The sequence below is a fragment of the Battus philenor genome, unplaced genomic scaffold (genome assembly GCF_028537555.1).
Source record: "Battus philenor isolate CCGP_79_NKW_IND1 unplaced genomic scaffold, ilBatPhil1.0.hap1 SCAF_30, whole genome shotgun sequence".
Taxonomy (NCBI): domain Eukaryota; kingdom Metazoa; phylum Arthropoda; class Insecta; order Lepidoptera; family Papilionidae; genus Battus; species Battus philenor.
The window spans coordinates 1,762,339-1,790,274 of NW_027181694.1; the positions used below are offsets into that span (position 1 = coordinate 1,762,339).

The 27,936-nt window shown below is 33.4% G+C and overlaps 1 protein-coding gene across 1 annotated transcript; it reads right to left on the reverse strand.

Annotated features, from left to right (window-relative positions):
• Positions 1–26,975, reverse strand: LOC137927360 (spermine oxidase-like). The gene is made up of 8 exons (XM_068771155.1): positions 26,916–26,975; positions 21,521–21,697; positions 12,307–12,516; positions 9,940–10,156; positions 8,935–9,113; positions 3,434–3,704; positions 1,526–1,629; positions 1–374 (listed from the first exon to the last, which is right to left on the reverse strand). The coding sequence occupies exons 1-8, from the start codon at positions 26,972–26,974 to the stop codon at positions 137–139; spliced, it is 1,455 nt and encodes a 484-aa protein (XP_068627256.1). The 5' UTR covers position 26,975; the 3' UTR covers positions 1–136.
• Positions 26,976–27,936: the final 961 nt, after the last annotated feature.

Sequence of the window (27,936 nt, forward strand, 5' to 3'; positions counted from 1 at the left end):
CAGAGATAGTGCTCTACAAAGCTGAAATTAGCCGATTGTATCTTTCCAAAGGTTGATGTGCAATATTTAGCGTCGGGTAATGTTTGAATTTTCGAACTACCCTCATTTAAAATATAACTTCGGTGTTCAGTTTACTCTAGATTTTACTAGATGGCAGTAACCTATTGGCTTCCCTGAAACCTGTTTCGCTGGCACCGTGGACTGTAGAGAAGTGACTGAGTTCCGTGGCCTCTCCAGCGAACAGAACCTTCGGGGTTCCAGCGCTGTCCACCAGCGGCTTACCCAAATCAGCTCTAGAACTTGGATAACGCATGGATGTCACACTGTCGAAACTGTAACTGCCTCTTGTGTACGGATTCGAATACCAAGTTGTCCTGAAAAATTAAAATTGGTTTCAATTGAGTCAATTTTTAGATTATTAACCGCTGGAGCCCTAAGTTTAAGGAATGGGGACCACGGCAGCGCAATTTAGGACGTCCAGCAAGGTAGACAAAGGGCAGAAGGTTCTATTGAAAATCAATGAAAGAGGCTTATTATGTGATAAATATAACATAACCTAGAAAAACTAAAACATCAATACAGAAGAATAATCGGTCTTATAGAATTCCTCTATTTCTTACGGACAACCTTTGGATGGAATTGAATGGAATTTTATTTCAATAGAGCCGAATCGACTTTATCGGTGGCTGTACAGGTCATTTAGAAGAAAGCTTACCATCACCCTGTATAATGTGATCGCTATGAATTATGCTTTTATATTATTTTTTTTATATTGCATTTCATTACAGATCAATAACTTCTGGAAATACAGAATGTACAGGGATAGATAGTAAACAATTATAAATAATATTAATATTTATTAATACGAATTTGGAAAAAGCTTTTTATTGGTATATTATCATAACTTTATTTATTACTTCTGCTACCATTTTTAGATAGGGTATATATTACTTTGAGAGTAAATAAGTTATACATTCACCACCCCTTTTTTTTTGTTTATGGCCCTCGCTATTGGGAGCCTCTCGTACCCCTGTTTTGTTTGGGACAGGGACTTTACTTACAAATAATTTTTTCAGGGTTTTATCTTTATCCTACACTCGCTTTCATTCTTCTCAATTTATTTTATTCTTTCCTTTTATTCTTCACAATATCTTGCAATTTTTTTTAGTTCTTTCATTCCTTCTTGCTTTCATCGCCTTCCTTTCCTCATCTTTTTTACTCTTAGGTGGCTAGGTACAATTTTATTTCTAATCTTTATTCTATTCTTACATTTCTATCATTATCTTTTGATATTACAGATTTGTTTAGATTAGACTCTTTTCTTTTACATGTGTTTTATATGTGCATTTTGGTTCAAGTTTTCCTATTTGGTTTTATTATTTTTTATTGCATTGCTTACCACCCTGCGAGCAACGATAGCACCACCCCTTGAAAGTGTTGTCGTACAACGTATCAAATAAAAAAAGATTCGAATATTACTATAAGTGAACAGAATAAATCATTAAAAAAGGGGGGAGTCACTTACCTAAGCATACCGGTTGGTTCTGGTACTGTAATGTTGGCGCCCAAAAACTTCTTGAGCAATTCCACTGATTTCCTCTTTACAACGTCCTCAGGTAATGTCTCTACCTGTGGAATTTATATTATTTATCCACAAAAAAATATTCAAAATGTGTTTATACACTACAATAGATTTAAATCCATAACATTTAACGCTTGGTGTAAGGCAGCAATGACATAAGAAATAAAGTTAATGCCAGTCATCGATAAGAGGGAATTTACTATATTTAGTGTCAGTGACCAATAGCTCACAAGAGTGACTAAAATATTAGTGTCAGTCATTGACGACTGACAGGGGAGTAACTATACTAAGTGTCAATCACCGAAGAAATGACTTAAACATTAGTGTCAATCATTGACGACTGACAGGGGATTAACTATACTGTCAGTCACCGAAGACTTATAAGACTTAAATATTAGTGTCAATCATTGACGACTGACAGGGGAATAGCTATACTGTCAGTCACCAAAGACTTATAACACTTAAAAATTAGTGTCAGTCATTGACGACTGACAAGGGAATAACTATACTAAGTGTCAGTCACCGAAGAATTATGAGACTAAAATATTTGTGTGAGTCTTTGATGACTGACAGTTATTTACTATGCTTAGTATCAGTCACCAGTGTCTTGCAAGACTTACTAAAATATTAATTTCACTCACTAATGACTGATAGGGATTAACTATACTTAGTGTCAATCTTCGGCGAGTTGCAAAATTATTACTATAATATTAATGTCAGTCATCGATGATTGCCATACAATTAATGATACAGTTAGTGATTTGGGAGGCTAAAAACCCAAGATGTTAATATCAGCCATGCATGCTTAAATGATATTATAGTAGTCATTGGCGATGTATAAAGCTAAAACAAAGATTTTAGAGTATGCCATTGACGTTGCGATTAGTGACATTGCCAGTCACCAGTGACTGACGTAATATTAACGAAAACTTAGGTACCAGTCTTTAATGATTGGCAAGGCATAACCATATGCTTGGTATCGCCGGTGACAGACGTTACAAAACTCCATATAAATGTAGATATCGATGACTGACGAATCTTTAACTAGGATTGTGTCAGTCACCAGTGACTGACGTAATATTAACGAAAACTTAGGTACCAGTCTTTAATGATTGGCAAGGCATAACCATATGCTTGGTATCGCCGGTGACAGACGTTACAAAACTCCATATAAATGTAGATATCGATGACTGACGAATTTTAAACCAGGATTGTGTCAGTCACCAGTGACTGACGTAATATTAACGAAAACTTAGGTACCAGTCTTTAATGATTGGCAAGGCATAACCATATGCTTGGTATCGCCGGTGACAGACGTTACAAAACTCCATATAAATGTAGATATCTATGACTGACGAATCTTTAACTAGGATTGTGTCAGTCACCAGTGACTGACGCAATATTAACGAAAACTTAGGTACCAGTCTTTAATGATTGGCAAGGCATAACCATATGCTTGGTATCGCCGGTGACAGACGTTACAAAACTCCATATAAATGTAGATATCGATGACTGACGAATCTTTAACTAGGATTGTGTCAGTCACCAGTGACTGACGTAATATTAACGAAAACTTAGGTACCAGTCTTTAATGATTGGCAAGGCATAACCATATGCTTGGTATCGCCGGTGACAGACGTTACAAAACTCCATATAAATGTAGGTATCGGTGACTGACGAGTCTTAAACTATGATTAGTGTCAGTCACCGGTAACTTATGGGGCGAGAACCAAAATATTAGTGTAAGTAAATGTTGGATGGCGATAAATAAATGATCCGTAGCGTCAGTCATCGGTGACTGACAGTGTGTAAGACCCCAAAAGTAAATAAATGTACCCATGTTCAACCCACCAATTTCCCGGACTCCCCACTAGTCCATAGCGTCAGAGTGTTACTGGAACCCATGGGGCTACTGGCCCCGAATATCCTAGTCATCCATGCATCTTCAGCTGGAACATTCATCTTGTCCTCCTTCTTCCAAAGGAATGCGAAAAACGTGACATGCTTTGGCCACCAAGCGTTCTCAAATGAGAAAACAATTTTGTCCATAACACCAATGTTCAGCCTCTCTATTGCCTCCACTTTATCTTTAGGTAATGGGGGGTGGAATAGTTTCCCGTGTCTGAAATGCGATGTTACACATGCATGATATGAACGACTTTGAAATCTAATCCTCAACATTTATACCATGTAGGTACTTTTAAATACAATAAATATAATACAGGATGATTGATTTTACACCTATTTTCAAACATTAAAATGAAGCTATCGCTCTTAAATATGTTCCATTATTTTTCTATTAAAATGATACGTGCCAATAACTTCTGGAAGTACAGTCAGCAGAGAATTTTAATATGTATAAATAAAATATATCATGATTTCTGAATCAATTAAATTTTAAATATGGAATCATACATTAATAGAACCGCAAATGACCTATACATTCACCCCTTTAAAGCCTTCGCAGCTAAAACCAATCATGCTGTATAACAACAAAATCCGTAGAACTAAAAATACCAACACTAACCATCAAATCCTATTTATATTTACTTACTTTCATACATACTTTCACCTTCCCTGTTTAATCCTTCACAATTTCTATCATTCAGCATACATTCAACATACATCATTCACTCACTTTACATTCATGCATCGCCTTTCATTCCTCGCCACACTTCCTGATACACGGTTTTGTTATGCCTAATTACATCACCCATCACCCTGCAACAAAACCGCAAGAGAGTGTGGCGGCTTTTCTTTACCAAAAGAAAAGCGATGTTGCAACGAATGTTCCTATCCATTTCCACTTCGCAAGTCACTCTAAACATTCCATATACAGGATAGCAAGTAATTGCGTGCATCACACTCTAGTCCACTGCTGGGTCACTGCACGAGGGATTCCCAAAGGTCTTAAAGGCTAAACCGGAAAAAGACTCGGTCTGTTTCAAAGACCAGAAAAAGTATTAGCAAAAATGACTTTTTTTGTAGAGGATAACTCTGAAGAGGACAAAATTGATTTGAAAGAAGAAATAATAAATTTTCAATTTATACACAAATCCACATCATCTTTAAATCACAGTATTATAGATAGGTTACAATTTTGGACAATTTATTGGTTTTAAACAACTGGCTACATTTAAATGTTAATTTTAAATGTGATTCTTATTTTAAAAATCTAAAACGACTGAATCAAAGTGCCAATTTTTTTTTACATATTTATAATATATACTCCACAAAAGATTTTAGGAGAAAAAAATATGAATAAGCATATTCATTAAGTAGTACAATACCCGGCCATAAACATTGCACATCGATCGACCTTTGGAAAGAGACAATCGGTTAATTTCGGCTTCGTAGAGTACTATCTCTCTCCCACACTACCTATGTGACGTTTCGTCAGTTGTTGTATTTCGTGCGACAGAGATAGTGCTCTACGAAGCCGAAATTAGCCGATTGTCTCTTTCCAAAGATCGATGTGCAATGTTTATCGACGGGTTACTGTAACAGCATTAATGTAAAATTTGACATACGTGTGAGTTACTAAAAGCAAAACTCATAGGTTGTGTACACCTAACCTTGTTTTAGAGATGGACGAAAAATCGCGAATAAACTGAGTTCACATATATATATATATATATATGTATGTATGTATATATATGTATGTATGTATATATATATATATATCTATATATATGTATGTATGTATATATATATATATATATGTTTGTCATAATTAAAAACATGTTTTACTTAGTCGTTGTATTTCGTGCGACAGAGATAGCGGTATTGTAACAGAATTTTCATGAAATCATAGATAAATATGGTCTTTACGTGTTTTTTATTGTCTATGCCTATATTCTCAACCGGTGTACTTGAGATCTAAGTTAGTTGTTCAAATTAACTTTTTATTTACAATTTTTATTATCACTAATTTCTTGCCTTTGTCGATACACTAGACATAATATATATAATGGATTTTTTATATGAAATCCCTTTGATAAACTTTTTAGTTATGTGAAATTGCTCCCATGGTGATATTTCTTTTGGAACCCAAAGCTAATAATAATAGCTGTACTTGAAATCACCCTATACTGACCAGTTTAACAGTTTCACCGGAGTACCAGAAAGTGATTGTATTATCAGAACCCATGGGTACAGTGGCAAAGCATGTGATATAGCCGGTGTTCATCAGCTCTCTGGTCCTCTCCTCCTTGGTCTGGTTGAACCAGAACACGTTGTACTTCGGCCACCAGCGGTGGGGATAAGACAGTACAACCTTCCCTACAATACCCATGGTCAACCTTTCTATAGCTAAAGACTTCTCCTCAGGTAGTTGCGGTGAAAATAGGCTTTTATATCTGTAAATTATATTTTTATCTTTCTAACTTCATATATATGCAGAAATCTACCATCACCTCCGAATGCTGATCTAATTTATAGCCACCTAGACTATTTAATAATGTTCGATGTGTACATTATAATATCAATCATGTAAATAATCAACAAAACAAAATTTCTCAAATTTAGCACAACTAAAAACTATTGAATGCTATAATATGATTTATTTAATAATATACTTTTAATTTTAGATATAAAACTAAGAAAAAATCTAAAATATCTTGTGGAAGGACGTGAAGGTTTTTTTAACTTGAAGACGAAATTAAGGCTTTAGATATGTATTTTCATATCTTGTAATTATCATGGGTCTGTCAATATTTTTAATTAAACAATTTACAATATGGCACATATTTAATATATATAATTAAATATATATTGAGAAACAACCATAAGAATGGCAATTTATTTTAAAATATATATAATTGAATATCAATCTTTTAAGTTACAAATACTTCGCACGGGTGTTTTTAATAAAATAAATATGGAACTAGATTCATGATACTGTCCCTATTATAATGTCATGTACTGTAATTAAAAACACTAACAAAAACCTTTGTACATCAAAAGACAAATATTTTATCATACATATTTATGTGTATATATATATATATATATATATATATATATTAGGGAGACCGGAAAGTAAAGTAGCTTTCTTAAGTTAAATTCACACGACTACACTTTTAACAAGTTTTTATTTCTAATCAACAATATGTTCACCTTCGCTATCAACAACCTTTTGCCGTCTTGTATACAAATCAATGCCGGAGCGATAACATCTCAATCGGTTTTTCTCAAAATATGTCGACAGAAACGACATTACTTTCTGATTCCACTAATATATATAAATATATATATATAATATATATTTATATATATAAATATATATATATATATATATATATAAATATATATATATATATATATATATATAAAAAGAAGAAAAGTGATGAACAGATCCATAGAAGAACCAAGAAGATCCGGCATAGCTTGGGGAATTGCTCTTCTGAAGTGGAAAAAGATAAAAAGTTTCCTAGCTAACTTTTTTATATTTTTCAAATCAACAAGAACTAATTACACATTTCAAGTTCGGAAAACTCGTGTTGCATGCCTATGTCCCAGCAGTGGACTTAAGCAATGAAACTATTCTGATAACACATCAATAATCAAGTTCTATAAATGATAAACACTATGTTACATTGTATTTTAATAATAATAAAAATAATTTTAAAGTTTGTACAGAGCCATTGCTTTTTGTGGGTACTGATATATCAATACTAGTTGATAGTTAAAATATAAGATAAAAACCTTAATGTAGGGTAGTATGAGAAATCTTTTAACTGACTGACAAATACATAAATAATTATACTTAAAGGTAAAATATACAGGTTGGTAGGTTATGTGTTAAAGCTAAGCTATGTATATATATATATATGTAAAGTTCATTTATATTCAAAAATATTTAAAGATTTTACACCTATATCCAATCACCCTTTATGTGATCACTCTAAAATAACAGGTAGCGCAAAAGTAATGTCATTTGTAAAAATTAAATCACGTTTGCATTATGACATTACTTTTGCGCCACCTCATACATTAATTGTTATAAGACAATAACATATATGAAGGTTGCAGGGACATATAGTAAATAATAAATACGGATTTTAAAAACAATTTTTCATACTAAGACACAATCTTATATAATTCGCATTTTGTGCATTAATTATATTGGATTGCCACTGCCCAGTAAAAATGTTCCAAGAGTATGGGCAGCAATTTCCTATGCGTGCCATAATACCACACTGCCAACAACCCGCCTGCCAGACTTGGCTATTATGGTATATTCCCCCATAGATATCTATGACACATCGACAACTTATGACATTATATTAGGTTACAGATAGAAAACAAAATTGAATATTAAAATATAAATAAATACATTAAAAAAACTTTTAAGTTAAACGGTTTTTTGATACCCATATTGTGGTGGTTGTGGAAAAATTTTTACCTAGTCCGCCATATTGGAACGGCGTTCATCTTGAATTTTAAATTTTGACATAATCATCGTGTTTTACTAGTGTAGCCCTTTCATTTGATACCCATATTGAGGGGGTTAAGGAAGAATATGTAATCCGCCATTTTGTATCGGCAGCCATCTTAGATTTTTAACGTTATTGATTTTATTATATTGTATTGTCATCTTAATTAAATGTGTGTACCAAATTTCAGATCAATCTGACAACGGGAAGGTGCTTAAATTTCAATTTCTAATTTTGACCCAAACAAATTCCGTACGGGTCGAACTAAATAAAACCGTTTAAAAATATAAACAAAATTCATTTGAAAATATAATACTACATACAAAAATATTGACGGTCACTAAAAAAATTAGTATTAGATGTAAATGGATGTATTAATATATAAATATCTAAAGAATATGATATATTACTTATATAAATATGATAAATCATATATATCTTTGGAGGGAGACGCTAATGCCTTGCAGTGTGCTTCTATGGACAACCTATATATCATCAACAAACAAAAATTACATCACATGAGGTCAAGTTAAATCAACCAGTTATCAACCAAAGGAACTGCATTTGACAGTAAATGATGACATTCAACCTTTTAAGACTTTGACCCTTAATAGTCTGATTAGCGAAAGCTATTTTTATATTACTGTGTTTGCTTGAGGGTCTAGATGAAGGGAAAAATAGATTTTTTTTTTAATTTCGTCGGAAAGAATATTATACAACAGTAAAATACGTACAGCCAACCTATAAAAAAACTAATAGTAATGTGAACATTCGGTTTAAAAGATTGGTATCAAAATTGAAACTCTAGGCTATTAAGGGTTAAATCTATAAACAATCACCCTGTATAGCATCCTCTACAAGAGCCAATATTAAATAAATATATTCTATTAACATGGATTCTGAAAAACAACTCACCTCTCCTTCAGAACTCCTATAGACACTGTAATTATAACATTCTGAGCTTTATACACTTCGCCATTTTTACATTTAACTTCAACGGGAGTAGAGGGCGTTAGTGGCCAATTGATTTTAGTCACTTCCGTGTTCAATTTAATGTCCAAATTAGATAGCCCAGGTCCACCATTATATGTGTTCTGAAATGCGGGTACATTTAAATTTAAATATTTATTTAAGTATATAACACAATTAAAGTTAACATAGCGCTCTTTCAAGTTTCCTTTTGTAAGTGAAAGGGACAGATGAATATTACCATTTATTTTCGAATAAAGAGTTATCATATGGCGGAATAACATGACGTCATGTTGAGTCTATCACCTGTTCTGATGATATATGCCTCAGACTTCAGAAGAAAACCCGAGAGAAATACAACGGGATGTATGTATATATATATGTATATATATATACATATATAAAGTTTCAGTCGTAGAACGATTATTACTAGACAAAAGTCTCCCCCATAGATGCATCCAATATCTTCTACTCTTCTTTCTTGACGAGCTTAACGGTGATGAACCACCTTCGCTGCACTTGCCGGTCTGTAGTCTCCACTCCAGAACATAAGAGATCACAGCACCTATCTATTCTGCGCGCTACGTGACATGCCAATGTGTATCATCAACAGCATCATCACCTCGTCCACAGGTGGACACAGCCTCCCCTTCCCCATAGGTTTCCAATAGAACCCGTTAGAAATGGCCTCCATCGAACGGGCTCCATCCTTAACAATATCCTCAAGTCAATTTCTGGGTGGACGTGCTGACGTGAAAAACATTAGTTGCTATTATATATATAGCTTTACAATAATTAGCTTCCTGCATGAGCATCGACAACATTCAATTCTACACATAAAATCAGAAGTTTTTCATTAAAGTTTTAACTCGAATAAAATCACCCTGTAAACATTGAAATAAAAAAATATAACCAGAAATAGGATATAGAATATATTTTTAAAATATTTACCAATAATAATTCAAAGAAAGTCTTGTAACCGTTCCGATGCCAGCTCAAATGCTGGTCGCCTTCCAACTCTTTGTAGTGTGTGTACGTGCTGACATCATTCCAGCTGTTAGAGCCTTCATAATTGTCCACAATTAGATCCATTAGATCTAGAAAAGCCTCCATGAACACATCGTTCTCCAGCAGTTGAGGTGATGTTTCCTTTAAATGGTCCTTCAATCTGGAATATCACCAAGTGACCTATTTTAGATGTGACAACATTAGAGGACATATTTTATTATTATGATATAGGTGTTCATGTAAACTATAACATGAATAACGGTTCTCTGAAATAATAGTTTCTTGAGTTAAAAAATATGATTGACAAAGGACATCCGGTGACAGAATTCTAAATTCAAATTAAAAAAAGACTACTGTAAATATTTGATTGAAAATTAAAAAAAAAAATAATTGTGCTGATTTTATTTCTTAAATATTATATCGTCAAAATGACCATCATATTGTGCACACTGTTGGAATCTGGCTTCGATTTTTAGCTGCAGAAGTGATTTCGGTACAGCATTAACCTCGCCCACGGTGTTATGGTCATTGTATTCATTTCGCAGAACCTTCAGATACCCCCACAAAAACCATCCCAGGGAATAAGATCCAATGACCTGAGTGGCCAGGGTATGTATATATGTAAATATACTATGTAATATGTATGTAAAAAGACTAAACCGGGAAAAAGACTAGACCAGGGTATGTATATATATATACATATACTATGTAATATATATGTAAAAAGACACCTATTTTTCAGGGAAGTAATCACAAAAACCTTGTTGAAACTACGCGATTGAACTAAAGGCAGGATGTTCTCTTAATAAAGAAATTAGAAAAAAAAATAATTATGAAATTACTTTAAAGTTTTTTTTATTAAAATTCCGCAAAACATTATCGGACTACCATTTACAAATTTTGACGGTAAAGGCTTATTATTCCATAAACGAATAATAAAATGACAAGAATCCTTGGCAGTGACGTCGCTTGTTTTATTTTCATTAAGGCTATATCAAAGTGTATATGTATTAATCTGTATTGTTAAACTTTATTAAAAGACGTGTTGTTGTAGAGTTTCTTCCTGCTTCTTCTCCATAACACCTTCCGAAATAGGGTAGAGTCAAAAATAAAATAGATTAAAAAAATAAATAGATAATAATTTGACTATCAATAAGAGTTCTGTTAAAATATCCAATGTCGAATAAACGTATTTTATCTCTATCTTCAACTGAGAATGTTTTGAAATAAATGTTCTTTTAAAATGAAATATAATAATAATGTTACAGAATACAGGATGATCTATTACAAGTGTAAAAGCGTTAAAATAGTACTTTTTTACTATTGATTGATATATGGTATGCTAAAAAAAAGTGATTTAATTATTATTGAAAAATTTAACAAAAGGAAGAGGAAAATGGTGAATATGAGGAACATAAAACAGCATTAAATACCGACATCCTCACGATGAAACTGCACAAAAAAATCTCATTTTATTATTAGTAAAAAAAATAGAAGAAAAGAACGGGGAATTAATGAATACGAGCAAATAGAAAAAAAAGCTAGAATAGAAAGAAAATAAAAATAGAAAGATAATAAGAATAAAAAGAAAATAAAAAATATAAATAGAAAGCTAGAATAGAATAGCAAGGAATAAGCAATATAAATACTGACTTCCTGGTGATGAAACTGCTCAGAGGTTTAGTTACGTTAATAATTATAAGATAATAAGAATAGAAAGAAAATAAAAAATATAAATAGAAAGCTAGAATAGAATAGCAAAGAATAAGCAATATAAATACTGACTTCCTGGTGATGAAACTGCTCAGAGGTTCAGTTACGTTAATAATTATAAGATAATAAGAATAGAAAGAAAATAAAAATATAAATAGAGAGCTAGAATAGAATAGCAAAGAATAAGCAATATAAATACTGACTTCCTGATGATGAAACTGCTCAGAGGTTCAATTACGTTAATAATTATAAGATAATAAGAATAGAAAGAAAATAAAAATATAAATAGAAAACTAGAATAGAACAGCAAAGAATAAGCAATATAAATACTGACTTCCTGATGATGAAACTGCTCAGAGGTTCAATTACGTTAATAATTATAAGATAATAAGAATAGAAAGAAAATAAAAATATAAATAGAAAGCTAGAATAGAATAGCAAGGAATAAGCAATATAAATACTGACTTCCTGGTGATGAAACTGCTCAGAGGTTCAGTTACGTTAATAATTATAAGATAATAAGAATAGAAAGAAAATAAAAAATATAAATAGAAAGCTAGAATAGAATAGCAAGGAATAAGCAATATAAATACTGACTTCCTGGTGATGAAACTGCTCAGAGGTTCGGTGTCGTTGGAGCCACCGTCTAAACTGGAGATGCAGAAGTTAATCAGATCGTTCACCAGCTGACTGTCAGCTCGGCTGCCGTCCGAATTGAATGCTTCCATGGTCAGGTCCTGGGATATTATCGATATGTTGTTCTTGATCGCAGTGTCATACACTCTGCTCGGACGCTCTCCGTGAATCCTGAAATCGAGTTACATTTTCGATAATACATTTTAATAAATAATCTTTAAAACCAATTATAAATACATTTTGGATACTATGTTCCAAAAATCATAAAAATCGTTTTTTACAAATGTACACATATAGGGCGTTTGGTAAGAAATTAAAGGAATAGGAGGAAAATTTAAGTTAGGCATTTGTCACTGTTATATCTGTATTAACACACATTCCATGACACGTGGGTCGTATAGGACCCCAGCAGCATTTAAGTACGGGTCGTATACGACCCCAGCAGCATTTAAATACGGGTCGTATACGCCCCACGTGGCTTGAATGGAAAATGTTCAAAAATTGAAATTCTTCGTTTCTACACTTTACGCAATCAGGTCACTGTTGGGAACCATGAACCACAATCATCACCCTCACCCGCGTTCAAGCGATGATCAGGACAGATCCATGTCTCCTCCGACCAAGTCCTCGCATCGCTAACCTAAATAAACACTATCATCTCTAATCTAAACTGCACGTGTATAGTTCATCTTGTGAACATCATCGATGTAACTGGAATAAAATCGACGAAAACTACTTTTAGCTCACGAACCCCGCGTTTACGGGATCTCAATTTCACTTTTTTGTGTCGTAGACCCCTTGCCATGTTTTTCTGTGTTGGGTAGACCCCCTACTTACCTGATATTGATTTCCTGTAAATTTCTAACTGTAGTGAAGTTTAGTGTTAAAAACTTGAAGTAAAAACACATGTAAATTTATACATTTATTAATTGAATTTAAATTAAAACTACTCAAAATAAAATTTTGTATCTGTTAAGTAAATAGGTACTATCAGTGTATGTGTTGAGATCCGCTATCGTGGACTTCTATTTTCATTTCATAGACCCCCAATTTTTTTTTCGCTGACGTAGACCTCTGGGGGTCGATATAGATCACTTTGGGAATCACTGATCTAACTAACATAATATCAAATGCAATAACAAAAATAATATAATTATTAAAGAATTATTAGCGATAGAACAAAAATAGTATTTATTTGTGAATCTCATTTCAAAATCATTTTAAAAAATTGGGTATATGGGCCAATCTGAAACCAATGCAGTTAAATCCATTATTTATATTTTCTGATTTTTGGGATTTTTAATGAAATAAATAATATATAATAATAATCTTCTTAGATATTAAAGAATTTAGTCGTTGGTTACTTTTCTCTAGTATCTTCTAAATATTTTGTATAATAATTTCAGAAACCGTTGTAAAAAGTTATGAAATTTCTTATCTTTTACAGTTGTCAAAAGGTATGTCCTAAAATTTTTAAAATGCTGTCATTATTTCAATAAACATTCACGTTTTTATTCACACATCCTATACATATCTTGTTTTTTTTTTTTGCAGAGTTTACACCTCGAAAAAAGACTTTATACACTTTTCATATTAAATTAATAAACCAAGAATTTTAAAAACTAATGCATCGAAAAACATTAATTTTCTTAAATTTTGCGTTTTGGACTTGACCGCATTGGCTTCTCAGCGGCTTATATAGAGATGCTATGAACTGTATCACACAGTGCGACATCTATCCAAAAGTTATAACACTAGAGTAGCATAGTTTAAATCGTCCGTCAACAGATGGCGCTAGTTGTATATTAAATCGCGCTATCGATGTGTAGCCAGAGGGAGATGGTGTTGTCGGCGGTTGAAATTCTCGTCTGTCTTGCAGTGGACTTAGAAAAGATATCTATGGGAATTTTTTAAAAGCCGTTCACACATATACTGTCGAACGGTATGTTAAACTATTGGAGATGGTCAATATATATATATATATGTATATATCTTACAAGCAGGGCTTTTTAAACTATGGGTCGCGACCCCAAATGGTGTCTTGAAGCAAAATTCTGGGGTCGGGAGATTTTAATGTCAATTTATTTATAAATACCATTTTACTACTATTTAAAAATATTCGAGCGAATTAAGACGGTCAGAATCCACTTTTATTTTTATTAAAACTATAATAAATTCAATTTTATTATATTTTGTGCGATTTTTAATTTTAGATTTTTGTATGTTACAAGACGAATTCTAAAACTATATATTTTCATGTGTATATAGAATATTGCTACCTTATAAGTAAATCATCAAAAAATATTAATTTATTTTTCTATTATATTTGTATGGGGTCGTCAAGAAACTAGCAATCATAAATGGGGTCGTGAATGACAAAAGTTTAAGAAGCCCTGTCTTACAGGAAGAGAGTGATTTATATGTTTTCGATCTTGACATATATATCACTATATCTTTAACTCGTTACGCTTAGTGCGACACGGAAAGATAATAAGGCAGCTAACACTAAACATATATCCTTTATATCTTCGGCTCTTTTAGCTCAGACTTAGAACTCTGTAAGGCGGAATAAAACGTGTGAAATATTCCTATTGAGCATTTCATGTCTTTGTCATAAAGCACAACAAAGCTAAACGCACACGCGCGTGATGTAGTAATTCCGAAAATCCTTAGTTTACAATTTTAATACAACATGCGATAGCTGTCCGTCTCTCTCTTTCATGTTGTATGTGTATGTGTATTTACCAAGTATTAATTTTTATACCTTTTTAGAAACTAGACAAACTGAGGTAATTTTAAAACATCGGGCAGTTATGGAGAAGTACATTTCTTTGCAATAAATGGTTAAAAATTGACAAAAAGCAACAAACAAAAATAAAAAATAATTCTAATGCAAATTGTGAAAGCATTTCTGAGTTAAAAAAAGTACACAAAAATATCTTAATTTGTAAAAGTTATTGGCAAATTACTAGTCGCGGTAGAAAATTAAAAAAATATATATTCATAGTTTTCAGTGTTGCCAACCCTAACATAAAAAGTATATTTTTTTTGTAACGTATCATCCACTATTTATGTCAGATCCTATATAATGCAGCTGTCTAAAAAAAAAACTTTCATGAACACTGAAGGCGACCAGGTGTGAGCCAGACCTTGATCCACCTGGTTGCTGACTGTCCCGCATTTGGGGGGGGGGGGGCACGACACCAAATGACGAGTTTGTATAAAAATTAAGGAGGCGAAAATTGTCTCCATAATAGCTGATAAAGAAAGCAGAACACCCTTCCTCATTTTCTGCAGGAGGGTCATAGAAAATATCATAGAAAGAAATAAAACTTAGGTCAAAACGTTTGGCTAATAGTAAATAATAATGTAAATGTCAATAAACATTAAAATAAAGAAAACAAAACAAAATGTAAATAAAATACTAAATGAAAAAAAAACTTAGAATAAAACTAGAAATGTATATATAAATAATCTAAGTAAAAATGTAATACATTGTAACAATTAAATATACCTAGACTGTACTGACTGAGGATAGGATGGAAGGTGACGAATAAAAGGAATAAATATATATGAAAAATGTAAAGTAATTGTTAAAGAGCGAAAGAAAAATAAAGAAACAATAAAATAAAAAAAAAACTGAAAAAATTATTGCCCTAACAAAACCCTGTTCCCAACAAATTAGGAGGTGGAACAAGAGGTCCCGAATAGCGGTCATAAAAACACACAACGACATCTATCTAAAAGTCACAGCACTAGAGTCGTGTAGTTTAAATCGTCCGTCAACAGATGGCGCCAGTGGTAGATTACATCGCGCTATCGATGTGTACCCAGAGTTAGATGGTGTTGTCGGCGGTTGGATTTCTCGTCTGTCTTGCAGTGGACTTAGAAAAAGATATCTATGGGGATTTTTGCAAAGCCGTTCATACTAAATGTTTTGAACGGTTAATAATATAATATAAATAGTGTCTCTACCAAAGTAGAGCACTATACGATAGAGCTATATAGCATGGCTTCTTAAACTATGGGTCGCGTTGGAAAAATTCTGGGGTTGAGAGATTTTAATGTCAAATATTTATATATACCATATTATAATTTTTTGTGCATATTTTACATTTAGATTTTTGTATGTTTCAAAACGAATTCTAAAACTATATATTTTCATGTGTATATGTGTATAGTGACCTGATAAATAAATCATCAAAAAATATTAATTTATTTTTCTTTTATATATATATAGGGTCGTGAATGACAAAAGTTTAAGAACCCCCTGCTATATAGCAAAGTAACAAGTAGTTTCTAACACTAGCTGTGTCCTGCGACTTGGTTCGCGTGAAAATTAAATAAAATCATTTAGTTAAAAAGAATCTGGTGTATAGCACCCGGTGATAAATTTTGCACATCGACTTTTCGAAAGACGCAATCGACTAATTTCGGACGAAATATAAATGACAAAACGTCGTTACACAGGTAGTGTGGAACAGAAATACGAAGCCGAAATTAGCCGAAATTAGCCGATTGTCTCTTTCCAAAGGTCGATGTGTAATATTAATCGCCGGGTACTATATTGTTTTGTTTCTGAAAATGTTAATGCTGTTAAGCCCTAAGGCTTTTACAGCTTCATCGGTACTGAGTTCACGGAGCGGAAGGGTCCGTGAACTAGATTTAAAACTACAAACTAAAAGCTGGCGGGGCGACTACCAGTTGCACGGGGACGCTCGCACGTTGTTAAGGCTCTTCGCGGTAGAGCTTTGACGGGGTGTGTTGCTGGAGTGTGCTTGCGGTTTGGGACGACAGCGTGGACCACAGGCGAGCCGAAGAGGGACACGGAACCAATAACGGTCCGCCCACGCTGGTTGCGGTTAGTTAGCGGTTGCTCACTAAAAACGGGTGTTGTGGCGTGGTGGGTGATGTTTTGTTTTGTTATGTAGAACGCGACGACCTGTGTAAAGTGTTTGGTTTGCCAGTCTTCGGAATCCTTACCATCATCGCTTCCTTCCAGATATCTGGAAAGGAGCAGCTGGCGATAAGGGAGTTGAAGATAGAGACCAGTAGGAGAATAAGGTGAGGAGGGAGGAGTTTTAAAACTCTGTTGGATATGTCATAAGGTCCCGGGTTTGATTTGTTTTTAAGACCTTTTATAAGGTCTGCGACCTCTTCTGAGGAGACGGTAGGGATTTCCGGTCCGCTCGGCAGCGCCGATTTGATCCGGACCTCAATTTCAACCGTACGCAGATGGACAGGGTCCACTGGCGAAGGAGTCTATGCATTGTTGCTCTAAGCTGTCGGCCAGGCATTCAACCTTGTCGACGTTCTCGAATGCTAAGGAGGAGTCGTATTCTCTAATGAGGGGGGGCATGAAGGAGCTATCGTCTGCTTTTAGACTTCAAGCCAGACGCTAGAAGGCATTTTTTGTGGGCTTGAGGTCACTTAGCAGATCGTCCTATTATTTGTTTCTGCGCTCCGCGAGTCGTTCTTTGACCAGCTTTTGAAGTTTGCGAAGGCGCAATCTATTCTCGTAAGTGCAATACCTATAGTGGAGTCTCATGACAGCGCTTTTTTGTTTAATCTGGCGCCGAATATAGTCCGGGAGAGAGTCGACAAACTTGCGCTTGATGACTGTCTTCCGGATTAGATTCCTCGGTGGGCAGAGTGAACGTGTTTAGCAAGTGAGTTTATTTCCTGTAGGGTTTCCTCCGTCGAGTTGAGGTTGTCGGGAATACTAGAGAGATGCTGGAAGTTCATGCCCTTGTGTCTCGTCTCGATGGCATGCGAGTTGACGCTAGTTTTGGTTGTAAGAACCTCTGTAGCTCTCTGGCCCAGTTGCAATGGGACGGGATGGTGGTCAGAGTCGAGTTCGTGAAGCGACTGGATGCTATTAATTTGCAACGTGACCTTGCTAATTAGGGCTAGGTCAATAGTTGACGCCCTGTGAGGAAGCAGGTTTTTGGGGTAGCGAGTGGGTAATGAGGGAGCCCTTATGGCTAAACCTAGTTCGTCGGCTATTTTGTAAAGTTTAGAGCCGTTTGCATTGTTAGAGCTGAGATTCCAGCTGTCGTGCTTGCTGTTAAAGACGCCAGCAATCAAGACTGCCGGACCTATGGAGGTGAGCGTCCCAATGTCTGAGAGAACCCTTTCGTTACCAGCGCTGTCCTAGCGGAGTATCTCTTTGTTACCAGTGCCGGAGTTATCTGGCATTCACCTTATAATATAAGCTTATGTGTAGATCCCTGTTTTAAGATTTATCACAGCCAAATAAATTACTAAAAACTATCCTAAATTGTATTTTAATATCTAATGGATTCGGGCATTATTTTGCGGAACTCCATCCTAAGTAAGAAAAGGACCAATATATTGCTACTTCCGCACATGCAGTGGTAGTCGTGCAATAAAGTGTAATTCGCATTGTTTGTCGCATGCGCATTTATCAGCGTGCTGGCGGCCGGTGCACTTTATTGCACGACTACTACTGCATTAGCGAAAGTAGCTATGTATTGTTCCTTTTCTTACTTGTATTTTTAATTAATATACCAGTAAAATCTTTAAATATATAACACGAATGATAAAATTCAAAAATCAGCCTACCGCCATGCAATGTGCAATTCGCGGCGCACATGCCCGGTTTAGTAGCGTCACTTCGGCGGAACGTACTGCGGTAATGAAAGGGTTAATAGTGTACAATATATATGAATTTACTCTAAACATTTCATTCCCCAGAAAAATAATTTTCTACACAATTTTAGGGAATTTCACAAAAAAACAATATGTTTCAGCATATTGGCCACATTTGCTCAATGACAAATTTTTATTTTATTTATTTCCCATACTAGGAATATAAATAAGAATTCAAAATATAAACAATCAGATAATACTCATATAGATCCAAATACAGAATGTTGTTCGCCAGAAGCGATATTAATGCGAAATATTCTATACATAGTTTTTACGATTTGTTTTAGTCTTTATATGTTAAAAACTGAAAATTATTTTCATCGTCTCCATATTGGAGCCTATAATTGCAGTTTTAGTAGTACAAACAGACGCTCTGATTATATTTATTTATATATATAAGTTTATTATCCGGAAGGCAGATATAATTTATGTGAGGCCTACCTTAAAAAATGAAATGTAGCACTGAAAGCGACATCTATCTAAAACATATAGCACTAGTTTAGCATAGTTCAATATGTCTGTCAACAGATGGCGCTAGTTGTATATTAGATTGCGCTATTGAAGTGTTGAGGTAACAGGATGGTATCGCCGAAGGGTGCAATTGTACATCGCCTAGCAGTGGGCTTATAAAAGATATCTATGGATATTTTTGAAAAGCTGTTCGCACTTCTGTGTTGAACAGTACTTAATGCAATTAACGCGGTACATCTGCTATATATATATGTATATATATATACATACATACATATATATTTAAAAGTATAGAAGTAATAAATGTCATGCATTTAGGGCACGGCTTCTTAAACTTTTGTCATTCACGACCCCATTTATAATCGCTAGTTTCTTAACGACCCCATAAAAATATTAAAAAAATATATATTTTTTGATTATTTATTGACTAGGTAACAATATGCATATACATATGAAATTATATAGTTTTAGAATTCATTTTAAAACATATAAAAATCTAAAATTTATAATTCCACAAAAAATTATAAAATTGTATTTATATTATTTAAATTAAAATCCCTCGACCCCAAAATTTTGCCACGAGACCCCATTTGGGGTCGCGCGACCCATTGTTTATGAAGGCCTGATTTAGGGGTTAAAGAACATACAGTACCCGGCAATAAATATCGCACATCGGCCTTTAGAAAAAGACAATCGGCTGATTTCGGCTTCGTAGAGCATTATCTCTAGACTTTTCAATAGATGTCGCTTTGTGTTCATAAAGGTTTTATTTAAGCCTAAGCCTATAACATTTTAGAAAAATACCTGTTTTATTTAGTTTTTTACCTATATTCTATTGTCTTTTATATCTGAACAATAATTTAGTCGGACAATTTTATTTCAAAATGAAAGATTCTGAATCATGTAGCGGGGATAAATTCATTGATACATTACACCACCAAAGAAATAATACATAAATCTGTACTTTAAGATGAAATCTAACAATTTCTATTCAAATAAATAAAATTAGAGCGTCTGTAATGTTAAAAAAGTTTTTTACTACCTGCATATATATATGGTATATATACTAAAGCTACATTTTTTAGAATCTTTCTCTGTCTATCTGTTTATTCCGGCTTATCTCTGAAATAGCTTGACCAATTTTGACGGAACTTACTGGCAGGTAGCTTATGTAATAAGGAGTAACTTCGGTTTCTTTTATTTTAGAAAAATTCTTAAATGAAAAAAACTAAACATTTTTTGAAAAAAAAATTCACGCGGACGAAGTCGCGGGCGCAGCTAGTATAACAATAAAACAATATCGTAAAAATTACAATTTAATCAATAAGTAAATTATTTAGCCATTTATATAAAAAAATATGAATTTTTAATCATATTCACATTACGCAAGTTTTCCTACATAGTACGGCATTGCTATTATATTTCGGTGCAATTGTTTCCATACAGGTTCCTCAAGTATGTTCCAAACGGAACATACATACGTATCGATAGCTTCATCAGAAGTGTTTCATTTGGAACATAATTGTTTTGATAACTTCGTCAATAATGTTCCCAGCGGAACATAATTATGTATTGATAGCTTCATCAGTAGAGTTTCCATTCGAACATAATTGTTTTGGTAACTTCGTCAATAATGTTCCAAACGGAACATAATTATGTATTGATAGCTTGTCAGTTGTTCCAGTTGGAACAATTTGTAGATAAGCCCTGGGCAAAAGCTTTTCCTTAATATTCCGGCTAATTTGACTATGTTCACCTCATAGAGAGCCTATCTACATCACTTACACCTGTTTGTGGTGGCCACTGAAGAAACTTACAGCACCAACAGCTATAGTTTCCAAGCATTTCTTTGCTATATATTATGTATGCAATACAGTGACCATGGTGACTATATATATAATTAAAGGCCAAAACTCTAGAATGGTTCGACTAATTTGTGACAACTTATTATTCATGAAGAAGGCTTTTATGGAGAAAAAATGGGCTTGAAATTTTAACAATGCGACAAAATGTTTTAAAAGAAATATCTCACCATTCTGCACCAAGTTCCACCACACCATCTCCGAACTGCACTGTGTTGACACGGCCTCCGATCCTGTCCTGAGCCTCCAGGCCAAGGACTTTCTTGCCGGCCCTCGCGAGTGTAGAAGCCGCTGTCACACCAGCAGACCCCAGGCCCACCACGATGGTGTCATACTGCATTTTGGACCTGAAATATTTAAGCGACAAACTTAATCTGTTACTTCAACATTATCATTACAACTGTAATACCACAACTAAACACACGTTTTATTGCATAATAATTCTAAGATGGTTGTCCACTATTGGACAGTTTTCCTTAGATTTCTAATAGGATCGCTTGTAAGTGGCACACATCCTGCAACTTCTTCTTTACAAGGTCTGTCAACCTTGTAGGTGGACATGCCATACTGCACATGCTGGTCTGCAGTATCCACTTTAAGACTCCTAAAGCCCCAGTCATCTGTCTGGCACACTAAATGGCCTGCCAAATACCACTTCAACTGGCCATGCAATATCTATGTATCACATACAGCAGACCATGGTGCACCGGGTGGCCAATTGTATCCCATTTGGAAGACTCTGATGTGATTCCAATTTCTACAGGAAAGAAAGTAACCGAGGACATCATCACCTCGCTGATAAAGTGAGAAAGGCAGACCAGCGTTTCTCAAATTGATGCAGAGTCATAATTGAGCACGTAATTAATATGAATAAAGGTGAAAAACATTAATGTGAAATAAATGAAGATAAAATAAATAAAATAAAGTTATATAAACAAGTAAAAATTATTTATTTGTGATAAAATGTGAAATTAAATATGTATATTAAATTAGTATATTATATATACTTATATATTGTAAATAAGATTGTAATGCCCTATCATAAATACGACAGAAAGAGAGCTAGAAACCCACAATAGCGAACTCATAATTAAAAAATACATACATTTGGCCATGACAAGAAATAATAAAATCAGTGAAACCAATTTATTTATTTTCTGTACAGAAAATTCGAAAAACAACATAATAAAAAACATGTATTAATACCATCAAATCAATTATACAGGATGTTACATAATCACTAACCTCACTCGAATACGTGAATAGATTTTAAAATTGAATGAATTTTTCAACACACCTACTAAAGGTGATGACATGGTAAAGAAATGTTTTATACTAAAGGTATATATTACATAACATACAATATATATGAGATAAGATGCATAATGTATTTCAATGTTACCAAATTGTAATGTATTTTTGTTAACTAATATATTCATTAAGGAATTGCTTATAAAACATTCAATAAGAATAAATTTTAGATATCAATTTGATTTTATCATGAGTTTTTAGATTCAGAATTCTAAACAGAACGACATTTTGATATATCTTTAATACAAGGATAATTGTGAATAGCGAATAAAAAATTTAAAGCAGTGAATATATAACAAATTTGTCGCCATATACAGCTTTATGTTGCACTCTATATAAAAATCAATGGTTACAGAGATAATACATAACAATAATATAGTAAGAAGCTTTTTTCAAAATACAGGTTAAAAAATAATAAATTTAATATATGTCTCTGTAGAGTTTTTACTGCAAGAAGGCATTGGCTTGTGGCATCCCAATAGAAAAATTAACTAATTTTATTTCAAAGTAACCACTCTATACATAGTGACCAGAATTAGGTGAAAAATCTTAAAAGATTTTTGCAGATAAATGAGCTATATGCATTTACCCTTTAAATATTTACAACTATAACCAATCATTCTGTATATAAAAATGAATGCCTATTTACATTTATGTTACTATACATTTAGTATCATGTACACCTATGTTAATGTCATAAGAATGCCTGATTGGCCCAACTTGATACAAATTACGATCAGATTGAGCTCCCACAGAACCCCTAGGGCGAGTAACATCCTTAACATAGAAGCAGAGCGATTTATTCCCATGCCTTATGGACTTTTGGTAGCACAGCAGAAGAAATCTGACAATTGTAAGTAACGGGTTCAATTCCTACAATAGTATTATATGATTCATACTTTGTCCTCACAAACAAGTTTCCAGAGAATGAGTAGTAGCATCTTTTTTGTACCATAATACCATACTGTGCCAACCTTGTGCCAGCTTTGTGATTATGGTATGATATGTAATCCCTCTATAGATATTTTCGTGAAGCCCTACGTCATGCTGTGGGTTTCTATAGGCTGAAGCAATGCAATATCATGCATTACGCACTATTAGATATTATTTTTAAATAACATTTCATACTAATGTATATATGAATAGCTAAAGTACATATTATTTTGCAATTTTTTTAAAAAATATTTTTTCTATTACTATTATCATCTTATTGAAAAAATTCTGTGTTTTACATAAAAAATTGATGATGCCTATAATTCTAAGTAAAGCTAATATGGAGAGATACCTGAAGAACCAAGGCTACCATAATGAAACTTGACTCAATGATCACGAGGCACGGGATATAAATCAAGGCATATGAACACATATCAAAATTTATTTACGACTTATCTCCTAGTCGAAACATAAATAAAACAACTTATTTTGTTAACTATAACATAACATATGTAGTCTATATAATTTTCAGGAAGTCTTTTATGTTTCTTCAACCTAAACAAATGTGTAAAAAATCTATTAAAAATACAAAACAGCGAAAGGTTGTTAAATTAAAATACATTGTAATATTGTATTTACCTATATATTTAGATTCAACTCTCCCTCCTTGTGTCTAGAATAGGATTATATAAAATCTAAGGTGTCATTGAGATAGATAAGGTAAAGTACTTTTTATCAATCAACTATGAACTTATTTATCAATTATCTTGTGACATAACTTTGACATTTGCTATGTGCGCGATAAAGCGAGTATCTATTAAAATTATTATAGATGAAATAATTTACTGTATAGATTTAAACTGTAAATATTTATATGTACTATTATTTTAAATATTTTAATTATCTATTCAAGAATCTAATAATCATTGATCTTAAATATATCTGAACAATTGCAAATAATTTCTGTTTTCTGCTCCATTTTTCTAATTATAACCAGACATGCATAACATGTTGCTTTATTGTGGAAAACACTTAAATATACAATTCCAGGCAAATAATTCTTCTGCCTCCACAACTAAAAGCCTGTCAGGCATATCTTGAATTAAATCCCTTATGAACTGAAGACGACATCTATCCAAAGATCACAGCACTAGAGTCGCGTAGTTTAATTTGTCTGTCAATAGATAGCGCAAATAGTATATAAAAACAAGTTTTCACTGTGTATAATCAGTGGCGAGATGTAGTAAAGATGTTTTATAATAAAATGAAAATGAAAATGAATGTTTTTGAAATCTGTTCACACGTTGTGATGAACAGTTAATTCACAACTTCGGTACAACCGTCGACTATAGTCGCACAGTCGGCTAATTGCCGCCACGCTGAGTCCATCTTGCTTTTTAACACGTTTGCGATGTGAGAGTGTTTTAGACAGGGGCGGCTCTAGCTCGTGTAGCGCCCGTGTGCAATAAAACCCTAGCGCCCCTATAACTATTAACTTTGCCGTCGTAACAAAAAAGTTTATTTATATTCCAACAAGCTATTTTATTAGTAGATATAGCTTACAGTATGGTATTGAGTACGGCCTTTCTTCTTATGACGGCAGAATAACACTAATTGTTAATTTCGAACCAACACCCACGTTGCTCTTGACCGAACTATTTTACAATGCTCTTATCAAAATCAAACGAAAACGTTCTAGAATATTTTATTCATAATCAAAACAAAATAATGCATGTTGTTTTTGATATATTTACGCGTTGTTGTGGCCAACAAGATATTATTTCCGTTATTGTAACGGAAGGTTAAATGCACCGTGACCCATTAGATAAGTAGCTCATAGAACTAAACAATTTGATTATTGATTTGAACTAATCATCCCTCTGTTTACGTGATAATGTTTTAGATGAAATATTAACAATACTTCTATATAATATTCTTGTTAATGTAAGAAATAAAATGGTTGATTGTGATGAACATCAAGATTTCCTGTGTACTCAGTGCACTCAGTGGTAGAGGACTGAGATATATATATATATATATATATAGAAGACTGAGATATACAGATATATAGATATATATATATATATAGATCGTAGGTCGCAGATCCGTTTCCCACGACACAGTCTTTTTGCATTAACACTAATCATACCAACACTTATTAAGTACTTATTCCAAACATAATAGGTCAAATTACCCGACTTTGTTTCCTGCTTGAATGTATAAAATAGGTTTTTTAGGAAGGAAATAAAAATTAAATTTAATAAGTGTAAATAGCTGTAGATTGATCAGTAACAAAAAGTCACGATATAAAAATTTGCAAAATCAATAAGAAGAACCCAAATGGGTCATTTTGACCCATTACGGTATATTTAGTGTTAGTTATATAGAATTGTCATAAATCACAAACAAGTTTCCAGTTTATTGACAGCAGCGTCCTCTGCGTACCATAATGCCACACTACAATCACCAGCCTGTCATCCAAGTGATATGATTAAGGTATATCACCCATCGATATCTTTTGCCAAGCTTATACTTTTCACTGGGCGTAATTATTTCACATAAGAAACGTCCACAGCTGGACGTAGACCTCTGAACTTGATTACGAATAGGAATAGAAGGGCCATGATCCAAAACCTCACCTCAACAATGTCGTCTGTCATTGCGGGGTGAACGTCCAAAATTCTATATAAATGATGTATGTATTTTATATTAGAAAATGTAAAATATATGCCTTGTATCCAGAGCAGAATTTAGACTTGGATCACATAAACCTACAGGTCCCGGCGATAAATATTACACATCGACCTTTGGAAAGAGACAATCGGATAATTTCATTTTCGTAGAACGTTATCTCTGTCGCACACTATGTGACGTTTTGTCAGTCGATGTGCAATATTTATCGCCGGGTATATATAATATGAATACCGTTAAAGAATGTGTTATGCGGTTTTTTTGTTTACACTTAGATTTTTTTGTTTATAGGTTATGTATTTTTAAATTGAGTAAAAAAGTACAATTCTGAATAGTACTAAAAGGTAGTGGCGAAATACCTTGTGTCCATAGGCGACTAATTCGTAAACCCGGACCTGTTTGTATATTTTTAAAAAGAAATAGTTTCTAATAGAATAATTCAAGATCAAACCGCGAATTTTAGTTCTGTTACAGCACTTATTTAAAATATGTTTTGTTGTTTGTAGTTCTTTGAGAACATTTCGTTTTTTTTTTTGGTTAGAGAATTTAAATATAAAATACTAATGTATTAATGCAGTTTATATATACAACCTTTTTACATGCATATGAATTATATATTTTTTTACTTACACATCTGCTACAGCAAAAGCGGCAAAAATCAACAAAAACACCGCACACGTTGTCGCCATCTTTGCAAATGGTTTAACAATATCATCGTTACGCTGTCAATTGATATATATCCTCTCCTTGGCAGAACAAGACAAATACCGTGGCTTTGTGCGTTCAATAAAAATGAACGACAATTTTTACTTTTTAAATATGACATTTCGGCACAATGTGAAACTGCCATTTATCTGCCAATGTCAAGGTTGGTTTAAAAAAAATCATGTTGATTTATTTCATCGATTTTTTGACAGATTTTTTCATAACACCAATCCACGGCTACACACCTAGAAATATAGTTTTTTTATATGACACCCGTTTTTGGGGCCTCTCGTTCTCTTCTATCGTATTTTTGGGACAGGCTTTTTACATTATTTAATGAATATTTTCATAAATTTTTATTCCTTTCCTTTTCTATCATTCTTCATATGATCTATCTTTCCTCTTCTTACATTCAACAATTCTCTAACATTTCTTTCCATACTAATTTTCCTTTCATACATCGCAAATAATAATCATATTTATTTTGCATTTTATATCCCTATTTAATATACCTATTTATAACAAGTTAATACATTTTATCATAGTTAATGAATGATTTTCCAGTTTATTTGCTTTGCTTCAGTTTAATTACAAATATAGTTAAGGAAATGGAGAATTGACGTGAACTCTGACAAGAGAGAAACGATTCTCCCCTTAGGAATCTCTCTCTTAGCCTGCGCTATATTAGGGCACTCTATCTCTCTTCGAGCATCCTGTTCCTTGGAAGGACTCGTCGTACCTCGCAGTCACATTTGACTCCAAGCTTCGATTCCACAATCTTATTCGCGTCGTCCGAAACAGTCTACCACGTTCTCTGGACTTTACACCCTTATATGTTCCTCCAGCAAAGTTTACCTCGACAAAGTCTTTCTTTACAAATCTTACGTTAGACCCGTGTCCTCCTCGACAAGTGTTGTCTCTTTCGTACGACTTTTAATCAATAAAT

Coding starts and splice junctions, on each gene's coding strand:
- LOC137927360 (XM_068771155.1), bottom strand. CDS start 26,974: ATGGCGACAACGTGTGCGGTGTTTTTGTTGATTTTTGCCGCTTTTGCT. Junction 21,698..26,915: donor GCTTTTGCTGTAGCAGATGT/GTAAGTAAAAAA, acceptor TAAATATTTCAG/GTCCAAAATGCAGTATGACA. Junction 1,630..3,433: donor GTGGGGAGTCCGGGAAATTG/GTGGGTTGAACA, acceptor TAAATTCCACAG/GTAGAGACATTACCTGAGGA.